Source organism: Notolepis coatsorum (genome assembly GCF_963971535.1).
Source record: "Notolepis coatsorum genome assembly, chromosome: 13".
NCBI lineage: Eukaryota > Metazoa > Chordata > Actinopteri > Aulopiformes > Paralepididae > Notolepis > Notolepis coatsorum.
In genome coordinates this window covers 11,740,007-11,758,511 of record NC_140177.1, presented here as the reverse complement: position 1 = coordinate 11,758,511, position 18,505 = coordinate 11,740,007, and the positions used below count along the sequence as shown (strand labels likewise).

The window sequence follows — 18,505 nt, the reverse complement described above, 5'->3', positions numbered from 1 at the left end:
ACTCTCAAGTCTGGCTTGAGTTAACGAGACTGAATCCTCCTTTGTGAAACAGGAAAATCCCGGCTTTGAACATCGGGTTAACTGAAGCTGGATAATGGACATGTTGATCGACTTAGTTGAACCACGTACATGAAACAGGGCCCAGGAAGACTAGGGGATCCGTTTAAATAAACAAACAAACATGTTACTACTAGATAACTAGACGAGGTAACACTGTACTGGACGGCAGGTGGACAGGAAGTGAGTCACTGGCTCAAGTTAAATCAAATTAAACCTGTTGCTACATCAGGTACAAACAAGGAGCGCCACTTAGTGACCAAAACATGACACTGCATCTAAATAGCAACACACAAATATAATGGCCACATTTGTGACTGTCGCACGCTATGGCCTGTGTGTGAGCTCTCTCTGCGGCTTCTATTGTTTTCTATTCAGTTTGTTTCTACTCTGTTCTCCTAGGCGACTCTAGCTGCCAGCCGTCAGTCCAGTCCCTCCAGCGCCTCCTCTCAGACCAGCACCTCCTCAGCCGTACGTCCCATCAAATCATCTGTTCACTGCTTATGTAGAGAAATACTCATTCGTTTGGCAGACTGCCACTTGGATAGGATTTATTTTCTTAATTGACCGGCCATGTTAAAGGAACATGCCGACATTATGGGAAATGCGCTGACCGTCTTCTCCAGGGTCAGACGAGAAGATGGATACCAACATTATGGTAAATTAACTTACCGTCTTCTCCAGAGTCGGACAAGAAGATGGATACAAGTCTCCTCTCTGTACGTTCAGTAGTAGAAAGCTATCCGGCTGCAAGCTGAATGAATGAATGAATGAATGAAAACTTTATTTAACAGATTGCAGAATGGGTACAATACAGTACGGCTCAATACACACAATTGTTAAGGGGATGCAGACCTGAGAAAGACGTTTGTCTTGTTTACATCAGGGTCCCCCATTTTCAAATCATAGTGACATTTATAACATACACAACATACATGACATCATGACATTTATGACATGGGGACATACATGACATACAGGTATATACTAGTACTGTTACATTTGTGATAGTGCTGTATGTCTGTATATCTGTATGTCATGTATGTCATAAATGTCTTGATGAATTGAGAATGGGGGACCCTGATGATTGTAAACACGACGAAAGTATTTTTCTGGTCTGCATCCCTTTAACAATTGTTTGTATTGAGCCGTACTGTATTGTACCAATTCTGCAATCTGTTAATAAAGTGTTCAATCAATCACATATACGATATGCAAATATACAGTACTGTTACCCAGAGATCCTAACAGAAAATATATACATATGATGGGGAGGAGGGGGTGGGTGGGTGGGAGAAAATATATACATACTGTGGGGAGAAAATATATACATACTGTGGGGAGGAGACTCTATTAGGAGGGGGGGGGGGCTAGCACAAATTAATGGAAGCGGATACGGACCGCTAGCCTAGCTTAAATCTTCGGGAGAGGTGTTTTTGGCTGTCAGCTAGGCTAGTGGTCTGTATCCACTTTCCATTCATTTGTGCTAAGCTAGGCTAGCTTGCAGCCGGATAGTTTTCTACGGAACGCATAGAGAGGAAACTGGTATCTATCTTCTAGTCTGACTCTGGAGAAGACGGTAAGTTAATTTAACGTGTAAAGAATAGGCTAAGCTAAATACTAGCAAGTTGTTTGTGTAAACACACCACTCTCATCGTGGTAACATTCATACATATAATAACTGAAATAAATAATTTTAGCCATGGTTTTTGCCAACTCTTAGTGTAGTGTTTATCAGTTGCTTCTAGCAGGACATACCAGTGTTATTCCTCCTCATTAAAATCGGTATGAATCATGATGAGTATTTTTTTTTCTCTCTCCAATATTCAGGTGAATGTAACAACATCGGGGGGAGGGGCAACAACCAGCACCCGCCCTATTGGTCAAGGTGCCTCTGCAACATCCACAATCAGCCAATCGGTGTTGCTGAGCGGGGCTGCTGGGGGCCAGGGACAGATGTATCTAAGGGTGAGTAGCTGTACATGTATACACTAAATAATCTCACTGACCACGGCTCTGGCAGAGAGGCCTGGAGAAATAAACACATAAAAGGTCTGGTGAATGTGCAGTATTGGTGTGGTATAGGGCTGCAACTAATGACTATTTTGGTAGTCGACTAATCTGTCGATTATTTTTTCGATTAGTCGACTAATCGAAAAACAATTATATAATTATATATCTTTGTGAAAGTGGCTTCTCAGCTCTGGTCCAGCTGAAGACAGAGCAGAGGAACAGATTGGACATTGAGCATGACCTCAGAGTTGCTTTGAGACTCTTGTCAGGACCAAACAACATCCCCGGTTATCCCATTAGTTCCCCCAAACTTACTGTCGGTCTGTTATGTTAAGCTAAGAAGTCTTCAGCTGGCTGGACCAGAGCTGAGAAGCCACTTTCACAAAGATAGGTAGTGCAAAAAAAAAAAAATTATAATAATTTTCTTTATTTCTTGTTAATGACATTAGCTATGCTCAGCCTGGCTGGAGCTAGCCATGGTCTAGCATGGTATGGTATGTTTGGGTTTGTGTCTCCATTAGCTATGCTCAGCCTGGCTGGGGCTAGCCATGGTCTAGTGTGGTATGGTTTGGTGGCAACAGTGTCGTCATAGCCGCGTGCAGTAAGGCGGTTGTTAGTATCGGTGCATTTCTCTACACTGAGCTGAAATGAAACGATTACACATAAATTAACTTATTTACAATTATACATACAGTAGTTGTGACAACACGCATATGAACTATTTACAATACGAGGAGGCACATACAACACAGTCAGTTCATCAGAGCGGAGCAGATTTTCAGAGTGAATTTATTAACTCACCTTAACTAGGGCCCTATGAATTCTGTTTAATCTTTTCCTGTTTTCGGATTTCTCTGTTTTTTATTTTCCTGTTTTTGGATTGCTCTGATTTTATATTTTTTCCTTTGGATTTAACCCAAAAAAACAATACAAAATTATGTTTTTAACTAACTTTTAATAACAGTACATCTGCAAACAGTGCCAGTGTAGTTCAATGTTCAGTGCCAGTTCAGTTATGAGGTTTATTTTTTTCAATGCAGTTCAACTGCCAGTGCTGTGCAATAACTCAATAATAATTAAATAGTTAAATAATACAAAATAATAATTAGTTTAAAAGAAATCAGAAAAAAACTGTAAAATGTAATTTATTTCAAAGAGATGTCCTTTAAAGGTTCATGCTTCTCCCCATCTCTGGCTGACATCACCATTGTGATACACATTTTAAAGTTTAAATATCAACATTATCTGGCCATCCTCAGTAAATATCAAACTTTCCAAAGACCAGAGTTGGGACACACACACACCTACACACACCTACACACACCTACACACACACCTACACACACACACACACACACACACACACACACACACACACACACACACACACACACACACACACACACACACACACACTCCATTAGCTCTCTTTAGCCTGGCTGGGGCTATAGCCATGGTCTAGTGTGGTATGTTATGGTTGGGTTTGCATCTCCATTGTGTTTCTTGTAAACTCTCCGGTTGCTAGCCAACCTTTCAAAATTCACACCATTCAAAATGGTACTGTAAGCTAAACCATGATGACAACAGTCTCAGCCAGGTTTGACCAGGTTTTTTTTTTTTTTTTTTTTCACTTTTTCTCCTCCTTTTTTTCCCCCTCCCATCCCAATTTAGTCGTTATGCCAATCCCCCCCCTCCCCTTCCTGGTCGTTGCTCGTATGTGCCCCCCACTGGCCGGTCTAGGGAGGGTTGATAGATACTATCACATGTCCCCTCCGATACATTATGGAGTCAGCCAGCCACTTCTTTTCACCTGCCAGCGCGGACTCTCATTGGTGAGGTGTAACGTGTGGGAGGCTCACACTACCCTCACCATCTCTCTTCCCCGCTGTGCAGGCGCCCTGACCGACCTGTAGGAGTCGCTGTTTACAACAACCAGAATACCACCCCACCGGGTTCCCTCCCGCTGACTCTGCCAATTGAGCCAGTATGACGGCCGGCCAAGCCGGAGGCACCGCTGACAGCCGGATTCGATACCAGTGTCTCTCCCGTTGGTGGCAAGCGCTTAGTCCGCTGCGCCACCCAGCCGCCAGGTTTGACCAGGTTCTAAAGCCAATGGAGACGCTCACTGTGTGCCAGACAGGCCACAGCACGGCTAAACCCTGGCCAGTGGAGACAAGGCCACAGCACGGCTAAACCGTGGCTAGTGGAGACGAGGCCTCAACACGGCTAAACCCTGGCTAGTGGAGACAAGGCCACAGCACGGCTAAACCGTGGCTAGTGGAGACGAGGCCTCAACACGGCTAAACCCTGGCTAGTGGAGACAAGGCCACAGCACGGCTAAACCCTGGCTAGTGGAGACGAGGCCACAGCACGGCTAAACCCTGGCTAGTGGTGACAAGGTCACAGCACGGCTAAACCCTGGCTAGTGGAGACAAGGCCACAGCACGGCTAAACCCTGGCTAGTGGAGACAAGGCCACAGCACGGCTAAACCCTGGCTAGTGTAGACAAGGCCACAGCACGGCTAAACCCTGGCCAGTGGAGACAGGGCCACAGCACGGCTAAACCCTGGCTAGTGGAGACAAGGCCACAGCACGGCTAAACCCTGGCTAGTGGAGACAAGGCCACAGCACGGCTAAACCCTGGCTAGTGGAGACGAGGCCTCAACACGGCTAAACCCTGGCTAGTGGAGACAAGGCCACAGCACGGCTAAACCGTGGCTAGTGGAGACGAGGCCTCAACACGGCTAAACCCTGGCTAGTGGAGACAAGGCCACAGCACGGCTAAACCCTGGCTAGTGGAGACGAGGCCACAGCACGGCTAAACCCTGGCTAGTGGTGACAAGGTCACAGCACGGCTAAACCCTGGCTAGTGGAGACAAGGCCACAGCACGGCTAAACCCTGGCTAGTGGAGACAAGGCCACAGCACGGCTAAACCCTGGCTAGTGTAGACAAGGCCACACCACGGCTAAACCCTGGCCAGTGGAGACAGGGCCACAGCACGGCTAAACCCTGGCTAGTGGAGACAAGGCCACAGCACGGCTAAACCCTGGCTAGTGGAGACAAGGCCACAGCACGGCTAAACCCTGGCTAGTGGAGACGAGGCCACAGCACGGCTAAACCCTGGCTAGTGGAGACAAGGCCACAGCACGGCTAAACCCTGGCTAGTGGAGACAAGGCCACAGCACGGCTAAACCCTGGCTAGTGGAGACGAGGCCACAGCACGGCTAAACCCTGGCTAGTGGAGACAAGGCCACAGCACGGCTAAACCCTGGCTAGTGGAGACGAGGCCACAGCACGGCTAAACCCTGGCTAGTGGAGACGAGGCCACAGCACGGCTAAACCCTGGCTAGTGGAGACGAGGCCACAGCACGGCTAAACCCTGGCTAGTGGAGACAAGGCCACAGCACGGCTAAACCCTGGCTAGTGGAGACAAGGCAACAGCACGGCTAAACCCTGGCTAGTGGAGACGAGGCCACAGCACGGCTAAACCCTGGCTAGTGGAGACGAGGCCACAGCACGGCTAAACCCTGGCTAGTGGAGACAAGGCCACAGCACGGCTAAACCCTGGCTAGTGGAGACAAGGCCACAGCACGGCTAATCCCTGGCTAGTGGAGACAAGGCCACAGCACGGCTAAACCCTGGCTAGTGGAGACAAGGTCACAGCACGGCTAAACCCTGGCTAGTGGAGACAAGGCCACAGCACGGCTAAACCTTGGCTAGTGGAGACAAGGCCACAGCACGGCTAAACCCTGGCTAGTGGAGACAAGGCCACAGCACGGCTAAACCCTGGCTAGTGGAGACGAGACACAAGTGGCAGTAATGTGTTAGTAGTCAAGTTCAGTGTTCCAACCACCTCAAAGGAGGAATAAGCAGTGTCGTATTCTGGCTAGAAAGCTGGGCTCTCTGAATTTGCCTCAACGGCGTGGTAGTTGTGAGAACGGCTGCACTGTGTGTAGACGGGAGCGACCCGCCCTACTGTGGTGTTTGCTATGGGAGTTTAATTTGAGCTGCTTGATTGACAGCTATGTGTTGTTGCCATGCAGGTGAACCGCTCCCTGAGAGCCCCCATCTCCTCGCAGCTCATCTTCATGCCCGGCAGCACGGCCACTGCTGCCGTAGCAACAGTCACCCAGCAGCAACCACAGGCTCAGCAACAACAGGAAGTGACTCCCACTTCCTCCTCCAGCGGCCAATCGGATAATGACCAGGTGCACAGACAGAATATGTACTTAAGTTGTGAGCACTTGTGATTTCTGCTTGAGTGTGTGTTAGTGTGCGTGTGTGTGTGCATTCGTGTCTATGAGTGAGTAATAACTGGAGATCCATTGGTTATTGTCGATATGTTTGTCGTCATACATCAATACGTTTCTGTTTCACTCTGTGCTCTGACCTACTTTCAGCCACACCTCACATCTCTCTCTCTGGTCCTCACATCTCTCTCTCTGGTCCTCACATCTCTCTCTCTGATCCTCACGTCTCTCTCTCTGATCCTCACATCTCTCTCTCTGATCCTCACATCTCTCTCTCTGATCCTCACATCTCTCTCTCTGGTCCTCACATCTCTCTCTCTGATCCTCACGTCTCTCTCTCTGATCCTCACATCTCTCTCTCTCTGATCCTCACATCTCTCTCTCTGATCCTCACATCTCTCTCTCTGATCCTCACATCTCTCTCTCTGGTCCTCACATCTCTCTCTCTCTGATCCTCACATCTCTCTCTCTGATCCTCACATCTCTCTCTCTGATCCTCACATCTCTCTCTCTGATCCTCACGTCTCTCTCTCTGATCCTCACATCTCTCTCTCTCTGATCCTCACATCTCTCTCTCTGATCCTCACATCTCTCTCTCTGATCCTCACATCTCTCTCTCTGATCCTCACGTCTCTCTCTCTGATCCTCACATCTCTCTCTCTCTGATCCTCACATCTCTCTCTCTGGTCCTCACATCTCTCTCTCTGATCCTCACGTCTCTCTCTCTGATCCTCACATCTCTCTCTCTCTGATCCTCACATCTCTCTCTGATCCTCACATCTCTCTCTCTGATCCTCACATCTCTCTCTCTGATCCTCACGTCTCTCTCTCTGATCCTCACATCTCTCTCTCTCTGATCCTCACATCTCTCTCTCTGATCCTCACATCTCTCTCTCTGATCCTCACATCTCTCTCTCTGATCCTCACATCTCTCTCTCTGATCCTCACGTCTCTCTCTCTGATCCTCACATCTCTCTCTCTGATCCTCACATCTCTCTCTCTGATCCTCACATCTCTCTCTCTGATCCTCACATCTCTCTCTCTGATCCTCACATCTCTCTCCCAGACTTTGTGTTTTCAGTTCAACGTGCTTCATTAGCATGATAAGAAGTGTCTCATATATATATATAATATGTATGTATGTATATGACAACAACAACAACAGCATAACAAACATAACGCTCTCTCTCTCGGTCTCTCAGGTGCAGAACTTGGCCTTGCGAGGTGTCGCCAACTCCAAGGTGGTCGCTGTGAAGATGGAAGCTCCAGACAGGAGTGAGTCAGGTAGCCTGGTGAACCAGAGAGCAGTGAGTCAGGTAGCCTGGTGAACCAGAGAGCAGTGAGTCAGGTAGCCTGGTGAACCAGAGAGCAGTGAGTCAGGTAGCCTGGTGAACCAGAGAGCAGTGAGTCAGGTAGCCTGTAAGCCCGGGTTAGTAGTGTTTTGGTTGTGGTTAGAAGGGTCAGGGTTAGTAGTGTTTTGGTTGGGGTTAGAAGGGTCAGGGTTGGTAGTGTTTTGGTTGGGGTTAGAAGGGTTAGGGGTAGTAGTGTTTTGGTTGGGGTTAGAAGGGTTAGTGTTGGTAGTGTTTTGGTTGGGGTTAGAAGGGTTAGGGGTAGTAGTGTTTTGGTTGGGGTTAGAAGGGTTAAGGTTGGTAGTGTTTTGGTTGGGGTTAGAAGGGTCAGGGTTGGTAGTGTTTTGGTTGGGGTTAGAAGGGTCAGGGTTGGTAGTGTTTTGGTTGGGGTTAGAAGGGTTAGGGTTGGTAGTGTTTTGGTTGTGGTTAGAAGGGTTAGGGTTGGTAGTGTTTTGGTTGGGGTTAGAAGGGTCAGGGTTGGTAGTGTTTTGGTTGGGGTTAGAAGGGTTAGGGTTGGTAGTGTTTTGGTTGGGGTTAGAAGGGTTAGGGGTAGTAGTGTTTTGGTTGGGGTTAGAAGGGTTAAGGTTGGTAGTGTTTTGGTTGGGGTTAGGAGGGTTAAGGTTGGTAGTGTTTTGGTTGGGGTTAGAAGGGTTAAGGTTGGTAGTGTTTTGGTTGGGGTTAGCAGGGTCAGGGTTAGTAGTGTTTTGGTTGGGGTTAGCAGGGTCAGGGTTGGTAGTGTTTTGGTTGGGGTTAGCAGGGTCAGGGTTAGTAGTGTTTTGGTTGGGGTTAGAAGGGTTAAGGTTGGTAGTGTTTTGGTTGGGGTTAGAAGGGTTAAGGTTGGTAGTGTTTTGGTTGGGGTTAGAAGGGTTAAGGTTGGTAGTGTTTTGGTTGGGGTTAGAAGGGTCAGGGTTGGTAGTGTTTTGGTTGTGGTTAGAAGGGTCAGGGTTAGTAGTGTTTTGGTTGGGGTTAGAAGGGTTAGGGTTAGTAGTGTTTTGGTTGGGGTTAGAAGGGTCAGGGTTAGTAGTGTTTTGGTTGGGGTTAGAAGGGTCAGGGTTAGTAGTGTTTTGGTTGGGGTTAGAAGGGTTAAGGTTGGTAGTGTTTTGGTTGGGGTTAGCAGGGTCAGGGTTAGTAGTGTTTTGGTTGGGGTTAGAAGGGTCAGGGTTGGTAGTGTTTTGGTTGGGGTTAGAAGGGTCAGGGTTAGTAGTGTTTTGGTTGGGGTTAGAAGGGTCAGGGTTAGTAGTGTTTTGGTTGGGGTTAGAAGGGTTAGGGTTGGTAGTGTTTTGGTTGGGGTTAGAAGGGTTAGGGTTGGTAGTGTTTTGGTTGGGGTTAGAAGGGTCAGGGTTAGTAGTGTTTTGGTTGGGGTTAGCAGGGTCAGGGTTGGTAGTGCGTTACTAACGGGTGTTTCCTCGTGTACTTGTTGCTTCCAGCGACCTACTCCCTCATCCAGTCGTCCCACCAGCTGAACGCTCCGCCCCCCAAGCCGGCCCAGGCTCAGCTGCCCCACATCAAGATCCCCACCTACCCCCAGAGCTCCAAGTCCCACCCCCCTCCCTCCACCTCCTCCATCCCTCTCTCCCAGCTCCTCCTCCACGGGCCCAGAGCGCTCAGCACCGTCGCCACGGCGACCACGGCGACGCACATCCTGGTCCCCACGTCCAGCGCGGTGTCGCAGCCTCACGGGTACCCGGTCGGCACGGCGACCATCAAGCCGGCGGTCAGCGCTCAGACCCTGGTGGTGCAGCCGCTGCAGAAGACCTCCCTCGGCGCCGACAAGCCGGGCCACGGGAGCGGGCCGGTCCCGATCCAACCCAAGACCCTCCAGGGGCTCCGGCTGCCCCTCCAGCTGCCCTCCAGGAACCCGCCCCCCATCCTGCCCGCCCCGGCGCCCTGCAGCTCGGCCCCCCCGCCGCACATCCCGGTCCAGATCGTGGGGGCCCGGCAGAGCACGCTGGGGACCCCCCTGGCTCTGGCGCAGGCCCGCAGCAGCTGCTCCCAGGACCAGGTCTCCCCCGGCCTGCTCACCATGGTGGCCTCCATCGCCTCCAGGGAGGGAGGGGTCGTAGGTCGAGGGGTGGGCCTGAAGAGCCTCCAGTCGCCCCAGGAGGCCCCCCCGCTGGCCCAGGTGTCCCACGTGCACCCGCAGGCCCCGGGCCCCGCGCCCCCCGCCTGCCCTCGCTCCCCCGCCCTCGCCTCCCCTCCCCCCGCCGCTCTCTCTCGCTCCTCCCTCTCTCTCCCACTGGCGCTGGAGGCGCAGCGAGCAGGAGACTCTCCGGGGACCCAGCCGGCACAGGTCAGTAGGGCTGAGCCCAAACGTTCGAACGTTCGGACCTTCGTTCGTTACGTTGGCATTCGAATTCTAAATCAAGATTCGAATTAAAAATGTAATAAAATATTTTATTTTTTTATATATTTCTTTGTGTCTATACATTCTGTTTAAACCAATGGGTTTTTTCTTCACAGTTGCAGATAAAGATTAGGCTACACTAGGGATGTCCGATATTATCGGCCGACCGATATTATCGGCCGATATCGGCAGTAAAATGTGATATCGGAAAATATCGGTATATTTTTTTTTTTTTTTTTTTTTAAACATTTATTTAACCTTTATTTACCCAGGCAAGCAAGTAAGAACCAATTCTTATTTTATTTATTGTCAAAAGTATGCATGTTGGTTTAAAATGTTCATTTTTACTTTTTTAATGATCATATTTTGCACAGATAATGCTTACATTTAGAAAGCCTTTTGAATGCATCCAGTGAAATTATTAGTTACCTGAAATTATTCTGTTTTTTGGGGGGGGAACCCTGCATATATCGGTATCGGTTGATATCGGTATCGGTATCGGAAATTGGAGTTGGACAATATCGGAATATCGGTATCGGTAAAAAAGCCAATATCGAGCATCCCTAGGCTACACTAATATTATAGTATTAAAACTGATGAGTTATATTCATTAAAGAAAGTTGATTTAATAAAAAAAAATACTAATTTAATCAGATTAATGACTTTATTCAAATAGAGGATTTAGTTTGAGGATATTACTTAACAAAAAAAAAGTTAATATTTTTTTGTCAGAGGTTCACCTGACGTCATGTTGCACAGAGCAATGTTTCAAATTCCTGAGGCCGTAACATTTTCGGTTCTGTTCTTTTTTGTTTTGGGTTCTGTTGCTTCTATGCACTTTTAGATTAGATTAGATTAAAATGTATTGAGTGCAAATGTAACGGTAAAGTGCAATAGTAATATACAATGTACAGGAGATTAACACATTCCCTGCCACGCTTATATCCATCAATGTTTGATCACTGCCACCAGTCTAAGCCTATGGAGATGTTTACCTTCTTTGCAGGGCTATAACTTTTTAAATTGTATTGCTAAATTGACATTACTATGGCCCATTCAACATCGATTATCTATCGTTCAGGATGTAGGAACGTTTAACTTTTTCATTCACAGGTTCATACGAAAATACCGCCTAGAATATAAATATGTTTTGATCGTTTTCTGCAGTAATTCCTAGAACGTGAGATATAGGCATAAACGCATATATAGATTATCAAATGCCGTTTGTTGGCGTTACATGCTATATAAAAGTCAACTGTACATGATCCTAAACGTTATGACTGATCATGCGTGGGTGAAAGGGGGGGGGTGGTCGTTTATAATTCCGTGATCGTCGGTAAATGCTTTATGTAGTATGGGTGATATATTGATCGGAGCAGTTTGCATGGATAATAATAAACAAACGCGCTGAAAATTACGTCAGTGTCCTCTTACCGTTGGCCGGTGAGACTGGAGCAAAAAGATCCCACTTATTTGACGCCGATCGAGTCGATCCATTTCCGGTTTGTATAATAATAATACACGCCCAAATCATGTCGATTATTGAGTTATGGCAGCGATCTATATCCACGGTGTGTGGCTAGAGTCCCGCAACAATATGCGAGTGACTCACTGAGGTCGACTCGGCCATTTCCGGTTTGGCAACTCGCCGATCATCCACCAGGGGGCAGTATTGAAGTGTTGCAGAGTTGTGCCGAGTCCCACTGCATCAGACCAGGCTCCGTGAGGGAATTATGAATAACATGGCGAAAAAATGAAATATGATCTCAATAACGTCGTACGCCGTGGATTGGCAGAATTCGCATGAACTTGGATGTGTTAAACTGTTAATAAACTGTTAAACTATTAATTAGTACTACTGAGTAATAGTGCTAATCAGATGTATGTACAGAATTGTAGTATTAATAGGTACAGTGATACAGGTATAATAATCAAGAATCAAGAGGTTTATTTGTCACATACATACCAGGGCATACAGTGAAATGCGGGCGGTCATGCCCGCATTGATTGTGCAAAATACAATAATAAAATAGGCATAGAAAAAATTAAATAGATAAGACACAAGATATGCATGGTAAAAAAAAAAGACATGCTAGGTTCCTGAGAAACTGGTTCTTATATACACTACTATGCAATATACAATTTACAAAGTTAACTCTTAATGTATCTAAACTATACAGTACCTCCTTCTTTTAAAATTTTAAGTGTTTCTAAAGATTCTATTTTTTAAAGTGACATTTTGTTTAAAGTGATTGTTATCTTGTATAATAATAATAATAATAATAATTAATTTAATTTGTACAGCGCTTCTCAGGAACCCGAAGTCGCTGACATTAGGCAGGGAAACAGAGAAAAAGGTTGGGGAAGGTTGAAGGCTAGGGAGAACAGGTGGGTTTTGAGGCGGGATTTGAAGGTGGAGAGTGTGGGGGAGTCTCTGATGGTCTGAGGGAGGGAGTTCCAGAGTCGAGGTGCATAAAGACACTATATGGTAGTAAGTCATACCGGTCATACAGATGTGTAAAAAGCATTATATGCAGGTATATACAGACAAATGTGTGTGTATGTATATATATATATATATATATTCTGTAAGCTATTATACAGAGTTATATGGGTTATATGCACCACTTTGCTACGTTGCGTTCCTTCTTTATGTTCCCCGTGACCCCTGACCTCTACAGCGCCAGTTGATACCACTTTCCAAAATGATGTCCTCTCTCTTTCAGGGAAAGCAAATGGCTGGATCGCTGAAGAGGAAATCGGAATCAAATTCAGCCAATGACGAGGATGGCCCCTCCCCTCCCCAGCTCCAGCCAGTCCGAGAACACGCCTCGGCACTCTCCTCCAATGCCGTAGAAGCAGGTGAGGTCACATGAGGTCATGTGAACTTGGTAGCATAGATAAGAATCCTAAAAAGCATTAGCACAGAAATAATAGTTTGCTCACACGTCTCTTGTCTGTAGAAATATTTGAGATGATTTAAACCAGGGGTCTCAAAGTTGCGGGCCAATTGCGGATTGCTGGATGATATTTTGCGGCCCCCTACTTGACATCAAAGTAAAAAAAATAAAACATTTAATTAACTTTTTTTTTATATATATATATATATTTTTATAATGTTGTGGGACTTGTACAGCACTTTCTTCAACTTTGTCAGTGCTGTAAAGTTTAAACCTTTTTAAATCTTAGACAAACAAAACACTTTGCTTTCATGAAATATTGTAAGCCGTCATTTGAGGCTTTATAAAAGCAGCACAATGAACACAAATCTGTCCGTGCCAGCAAATTATCGCGTTATGAAAATTAACTCAAAATTAAAAAAAAATATATATATATATTTATTCTTTTAAATTTAAATATTTTTTAATCTCATTCATTTCATAAGAACGTAGAATACACATTTACAGATTTTTTTTTAATATGGTCCATTTGCATGTTCTTGGTATCTGATTCTAGGGACATCTATGGATCGATGGGAATGTATTCCCAGTGTCAGAAATACTGTGTCTGTTACTAGGCTTGAGTAAATTGTAATAAACCAAATGAGAATATGAATTAAATTCTTTTTATCTTTGACTGTGAATAACACTATGCTAAAAATTTACCAGACCTGAAAAATCTAAGCAAATGAATAAATGGAAGATGATTAAACAGAAGGTTTTGTAGATACAGTACTGAATTCTGCCATCCGGACACATGCCATTTGAAATATGATTAGAATATCAGGCCTAAAATGGTTATGCGATTAAAATTCGATTAATTAGATAAATTAATTACAAATCCTGTAATTAATTAGATAAATTTTTTTAATTGCCTGACCGCACTATTTTTAGCGTTTCTTTGCAAAGGCAACACCCAGAACCAAGCTTCCCAAGAAAGATGCCCTGATTTAGCTTTAATGACGATTTAACACAATCAGAATCTCCTGCGTGGTCCCCAACATGACCTTTGATCTCAATTGTTCACCCGCCTGGTACAGCGCGAGTCTCTTAATCAGTTTAATGTGGGAGGCTTCAATCCTGGCCAACGCGACAGCCAGAGGATTTATGTCCTTCCGAATTATTTTTAAACAAAACCATCCCAGATGACGATCACTCCCAAACCGATCAGCATGAATGTGAGGAGATAGATATCTTCCACATCTTCAATCTCAAGAGGAATGATTATATCTCACGGGTCGAACAAACCTTAATGTTATTGCCATAAAATACAACGTATATTGTTTCTATACCTTTCTGTGAACGTCTACAAAAAACATGTTGCAATCTGGTGAAAAATGGCGGAGCTATGGACATTATACAAAAGTAACTGTACTTACAGTAGATTTCATTCACGGTTTGTGGATCACGCCTGGTGATACTAAATCCAGATTGAACTCTGCCATTGGAAAGAGGAGATTTGGCCCGATCCATAGATGTGCGACTTGGCTATAATAAGGTCATTTATAGGCTTTGATTTGATTTGACAGGAGCTGGCTTGAGCTGGGTAGTGTCGTTTTCCGAAATCCTCTCTTTTCTCTTCTCTTCTCTTCATCCTCTTCTCTCTCTTCTCTTCACCCTCTTCTCCTCTCTCTTCTCTTCATCCTCTTCTCCTCTCTCTCTCCTCCAGGCTCCGGCGCCCTCGCTCCGTCCTCCTCCCCCTCTCCCTCTCCGGCCCTCTCCGTGTCCCGCATGGGGGGAGGAGGTCTGGGGGAGAGGGCTCCTCCCCCTCAGGCTGTGGTCAAGCCTCACGTCCTCACGCACCTCATCGAGGGCTTCGTCATCCAGGAGGGAGCCGAGCCCTTCCCCGTGAGTGTTACCCCTGACCCTTCTAACCCCAACCAAAACACTACTATCCCTGACCCTTCTAACCCCAACCAAAACACTACTAACCCTGCTAACCCCAACCAAAACACTACTAACCCTAACCCTGCTAACCCCAACCAAAACACTACTAACCCTAACCCTGCTAACCCCAACCAAAACACTACTATCCCTGACCCTTCTAACCCCAACCAAAACACTACTAACCCTAACCCTGCTAACTCCAACCAAAACACTACTAACCCTAACCCTGCTAACCCCAACCAAAACACTACTAACCCTAACCCCAACATCATCTCAGTTACCCCACATCCCTGTTACCCCACATCTCAGTTACCCCACATCCCTGTTACCCCACATCTCAGTTACCCCACATCCCTGTTACCCCACATCTCAGTTACCCCACATCCCTGTTACCCCACACAAGGACGACGGGATGGGTTAAGCGCAGAGGAGTATCGCATCGGCGATCCTAAAAGACAATGCATGCGTGTGTGTTCCGGTGTGTGTGTGTTAAAAACTAACCACTGTGTGCCGCTAAAACATTGAGTCGTTGCATGCCGAATAAAGACCTCTGCGACAGGTCCTGCATTATATATGAAACGCACCATAGGTCACTTTAAATACACAAGAAAAGGACACTTTAAAGGAAGGGAAAAAAGGACACTTTAAGAAAATAACTTGTTGTGATTATTGCATAGTATAGTTAGTAACAGTATAGCATAGGGACATAGAAGTAAAAACTGTATATTGTATAGTAGTGTACATAGGACCCAGTGCCTTTAAGTGATTTATTAACATGTCTATTTTATCATGTCTTATTCTACTTATCTACTTATTTTATTACTATTTACTGTAGATTCTCAAAGCTGTACTCGTGAATTAGTCACATTTGCGATTTAAAAGAAAAAGAGAGACCGACTTGATGTATTTTGTAAAGGCCTACAGTTTAATAGCTTCTCCCTACTCAGGAAACGAGCTACTCTCGCTATGTTGACGTTCACGGTCCAGGACCAGCTTATTGGTCTCTTGAGGAATTCGGCTGATTTTATTGTTATTTCTTTGACTGACAGGTGTGCGGTCCAGTGAAGGAGCCGGCGGGCGAGGACCCCAACCGACCGGAGTCCGTCACCGCGGCAACAGGTACGGTTCAATCACGTCCGATGGTTAAAAAAAGAAAACGTGAAATGGAAAAATATATATTTTGTATAATAATATAATATAATAATAAATACAATTATAAATATGTCTATGTGTTAATTTGTTACATTTTGTTTCACTAAGGAAAGTAATGTTTTAAGTCAAGCCTTGCACAAAAGAATGATCCCAGTCTCTTCCACACAGTTTATTAATTGAACAATGGGTATCAGATCGGTACTCTTTATCGGCCGATACCCAAAGCCCAGGTATCGGGACTGAAAAAGTCGGATCAGTGCATCCCTAATTATGTTACAATAAATATAGGCAATAAAGAATTTGAATCTGAATATATACTATGAGTAGAAGTAAAGAGTATACACAAGGTGCAGTATACACTAGGTGCAGTAGATTCACAAGGTGCAGTATAGACAAGGTGCAGTATATACAAGGTGCAGTATACACAAGGTGCAGTAAACACAAGGTGCAGTAAACAAGGTGCAGTATACACAAGGTGCATTAAACACAAGGTGCAGTATACACAAGGTGCAGTATACACAAGGTGCAGTATACACAAGGTGCAGTATACACAAGGTGCAGTATAGACAAGGTGCAGTATACACAAGGTGCAGTATACACAAGGTGCAGTAAACACAAGGTGCAGTAAACAAGGTGCAGTATACACAAGGTGCATTAAACACAAGGTGCAGTATACACAAGGTGCAGTATACACAAGGTGCAGTATACACAAGGTGCAGTATAGACAAGGTGCAGTATAGACAAGGTGCAGTATACACAAGGTGCAGTATACACAAGGTGCAGTAAACACAAGGTGCAGTATAGACAAGGTGCAGTATATACAAGGTGCAGTATACACAAGGTGCAGTATAGACGAGGTGCAGTATACACAAGGTGCAGTATAGACAAGGTGCAGTATAGACAAGGTGCAGTATACACAAGGTGCAGTATAGACAAGGTGCAGTATACACAAGGTGCAGTATGATGACTTGTCGTACAGAACTTGTAAGTCGCTTTGGATAAAAGCGTCAGCTAAATGACTAAATGTAAATGTATAGACAAGGTGCAGTATACACAAGGTGCAGTATACACAAGGTGCAGTATACACAAGGTGCAGTAGATTCACAAGTTGCAGTATACACAAGGTGCAGTATACACAAGGTGCAGTAAACACAAGGTGCAGTAGATTCACAAGGTGCAGTATACACAAGGTGCAGTATACACAATGTACAAGATGCAGTATACACAAGGTGCAGTATACACAAGGTGCAGTATACACAAGGTGCAGTATACACAAGGTACAAGGTGCAGTATACACAAAGTGTAGTATACACAAGGTGTAGTATACACAAGGTGCAGTATACACAAGGTGCAGTAAACACAAGGTGCAGTACACACAAGGTGCAGTATACACAAGATGCAGTATACACAAGGTGCAGTATACACAAGGTGCAGTACACACAAGGTGCAGTAAACACAAGGTGCAGTAAACACAAGGTGCAGTAAACACAAGGTACTCATATTATGCTTAACACCCTTCTCCTCTTGTCTCCTCCCTCCTCTCTTGTCTCCTCCCTCCTCACTCTGCCTCTCTACTCCTACAGTGCTGAAGTGTGAGTACTGTAAGAACTTTGCTCCGGCCAACCAGTTCAGAGGAACCAAACGTTTCTGCTCGATGACCTGTGCTAAGAGGTACAGTACCTGACGTGATGTGGGACTTACACTGTGGTGGCCTTTCTAGAAGTTCCCAGTTATTACATTTAATAAAATGTAAGAGTGCAAAGACGGAACAAAAATAAGTGGCTCCTCTTGCTTCAGTGCCGTATATGTTACCGTGTGTCTACTGTATACAGTATGTATTGGTTCCCCAGGTACAGTATATGTTACCGTGTGTCTACTATACAGTATGTTTTGGTTCCCCAGGTACAGTATATGTTACCGTGTGTCTACTATACAGTATGTATTGGTTCCCCAGGTACAGTATATGTTACTGTGTGTCTACTATACAGTATGTATTTGTGTCCCAGGTACAGTATATGTTACTGTGTGTCTACTATACAGTATGTATTGGTGTCCCAGGTACAGTATATGTTACTGTGTCTACTATACAGTATGTATTGGTTCCCCAGGTACAACGTGAGCTTCAGTCAACACTTCCGGCTGAGGCAGGGCGAGCATGTCCACGGCCAGGGTCACCAGGGTCACGGCCAGAGTCACGGTCCGGATCCGACCCACGGCCACTTCTCGCACTCGGACGAGGAGGGAGGAGTCGTGAGGAGAAGGGTTCCGCGGAGGACCAGCTCCGACATCGCCAGCGCCAAGATCGCGGGGAGGCCCATACCTGTCAAGGTGAGAGCAGAGGGGTCGGGGTGCCACCGGGGGAGGGGAGGGGAGGGTCGGGGTGCCACCGGGGCAGGGGAGTGGTCTGGTGGGGTGTGGTCGGGTGCGACTGGAGAGTGGGGAGTGGTCGGGTGCGACCGGGGGTGTGGCCCGGTCCATACAGCTCGGGGTGTAATTGCTGGCCGAGGCCCGTA

General features: G+C 45.9%; 1 protein-coding gene across 2 annotated transcripts in view; it reads left to right on the top strand.

Annotated features, from left to right (window-relative positions):
- The window catches only part of LOC311239518 (polyhomeotic-like protein 1), a 32,812-nt gene that overhangs the window by 6,086 nt on the left and 8,221 nt on the right, over positions 1-18,505 (top strand). Inside the window, exons 4-13 of one of the 2 annotated variants that reach the window (XM_084327834.1) lie at positions 460-528; positions 1,888-2,025; positions 6,115-6,279; positions 7,524-7,596; positions 9,098-9,960; positions 12,741-12,876; positions 14,623-14,801; positions 15,890-15,959; positions 17,576-17,663; positions 18,101-18,320. In XM_084327834.1, coding sequence (XP_084183960.1) covers positions 460-528; positions 1,888-2,025; positions 6,115-6,279; positions 7,524-7,596; positions 9,098-9,960; positions 12,741-12,876; positions 14,623-14,801; positions 15,890-15,959; positions 17,576-17,663; positions 18,101-18,320 — 2,001 coding nt within the window. Of the gene's footprint in view, positions 1-459; positions 529-1,887; positions 2,026-6,114; positions 6,280-7,523; positions 7,606-9,097; positions 9,961-12,740; positions 12,877-14,622; positions 14,802-15,889; positions 15,960-17,575; positions 17,664-18,100; positions 18,321-18,505 lie in introns of both variants that reach the window. The other variant, XM_084327833.1, reaches the window with a different exon arrangement.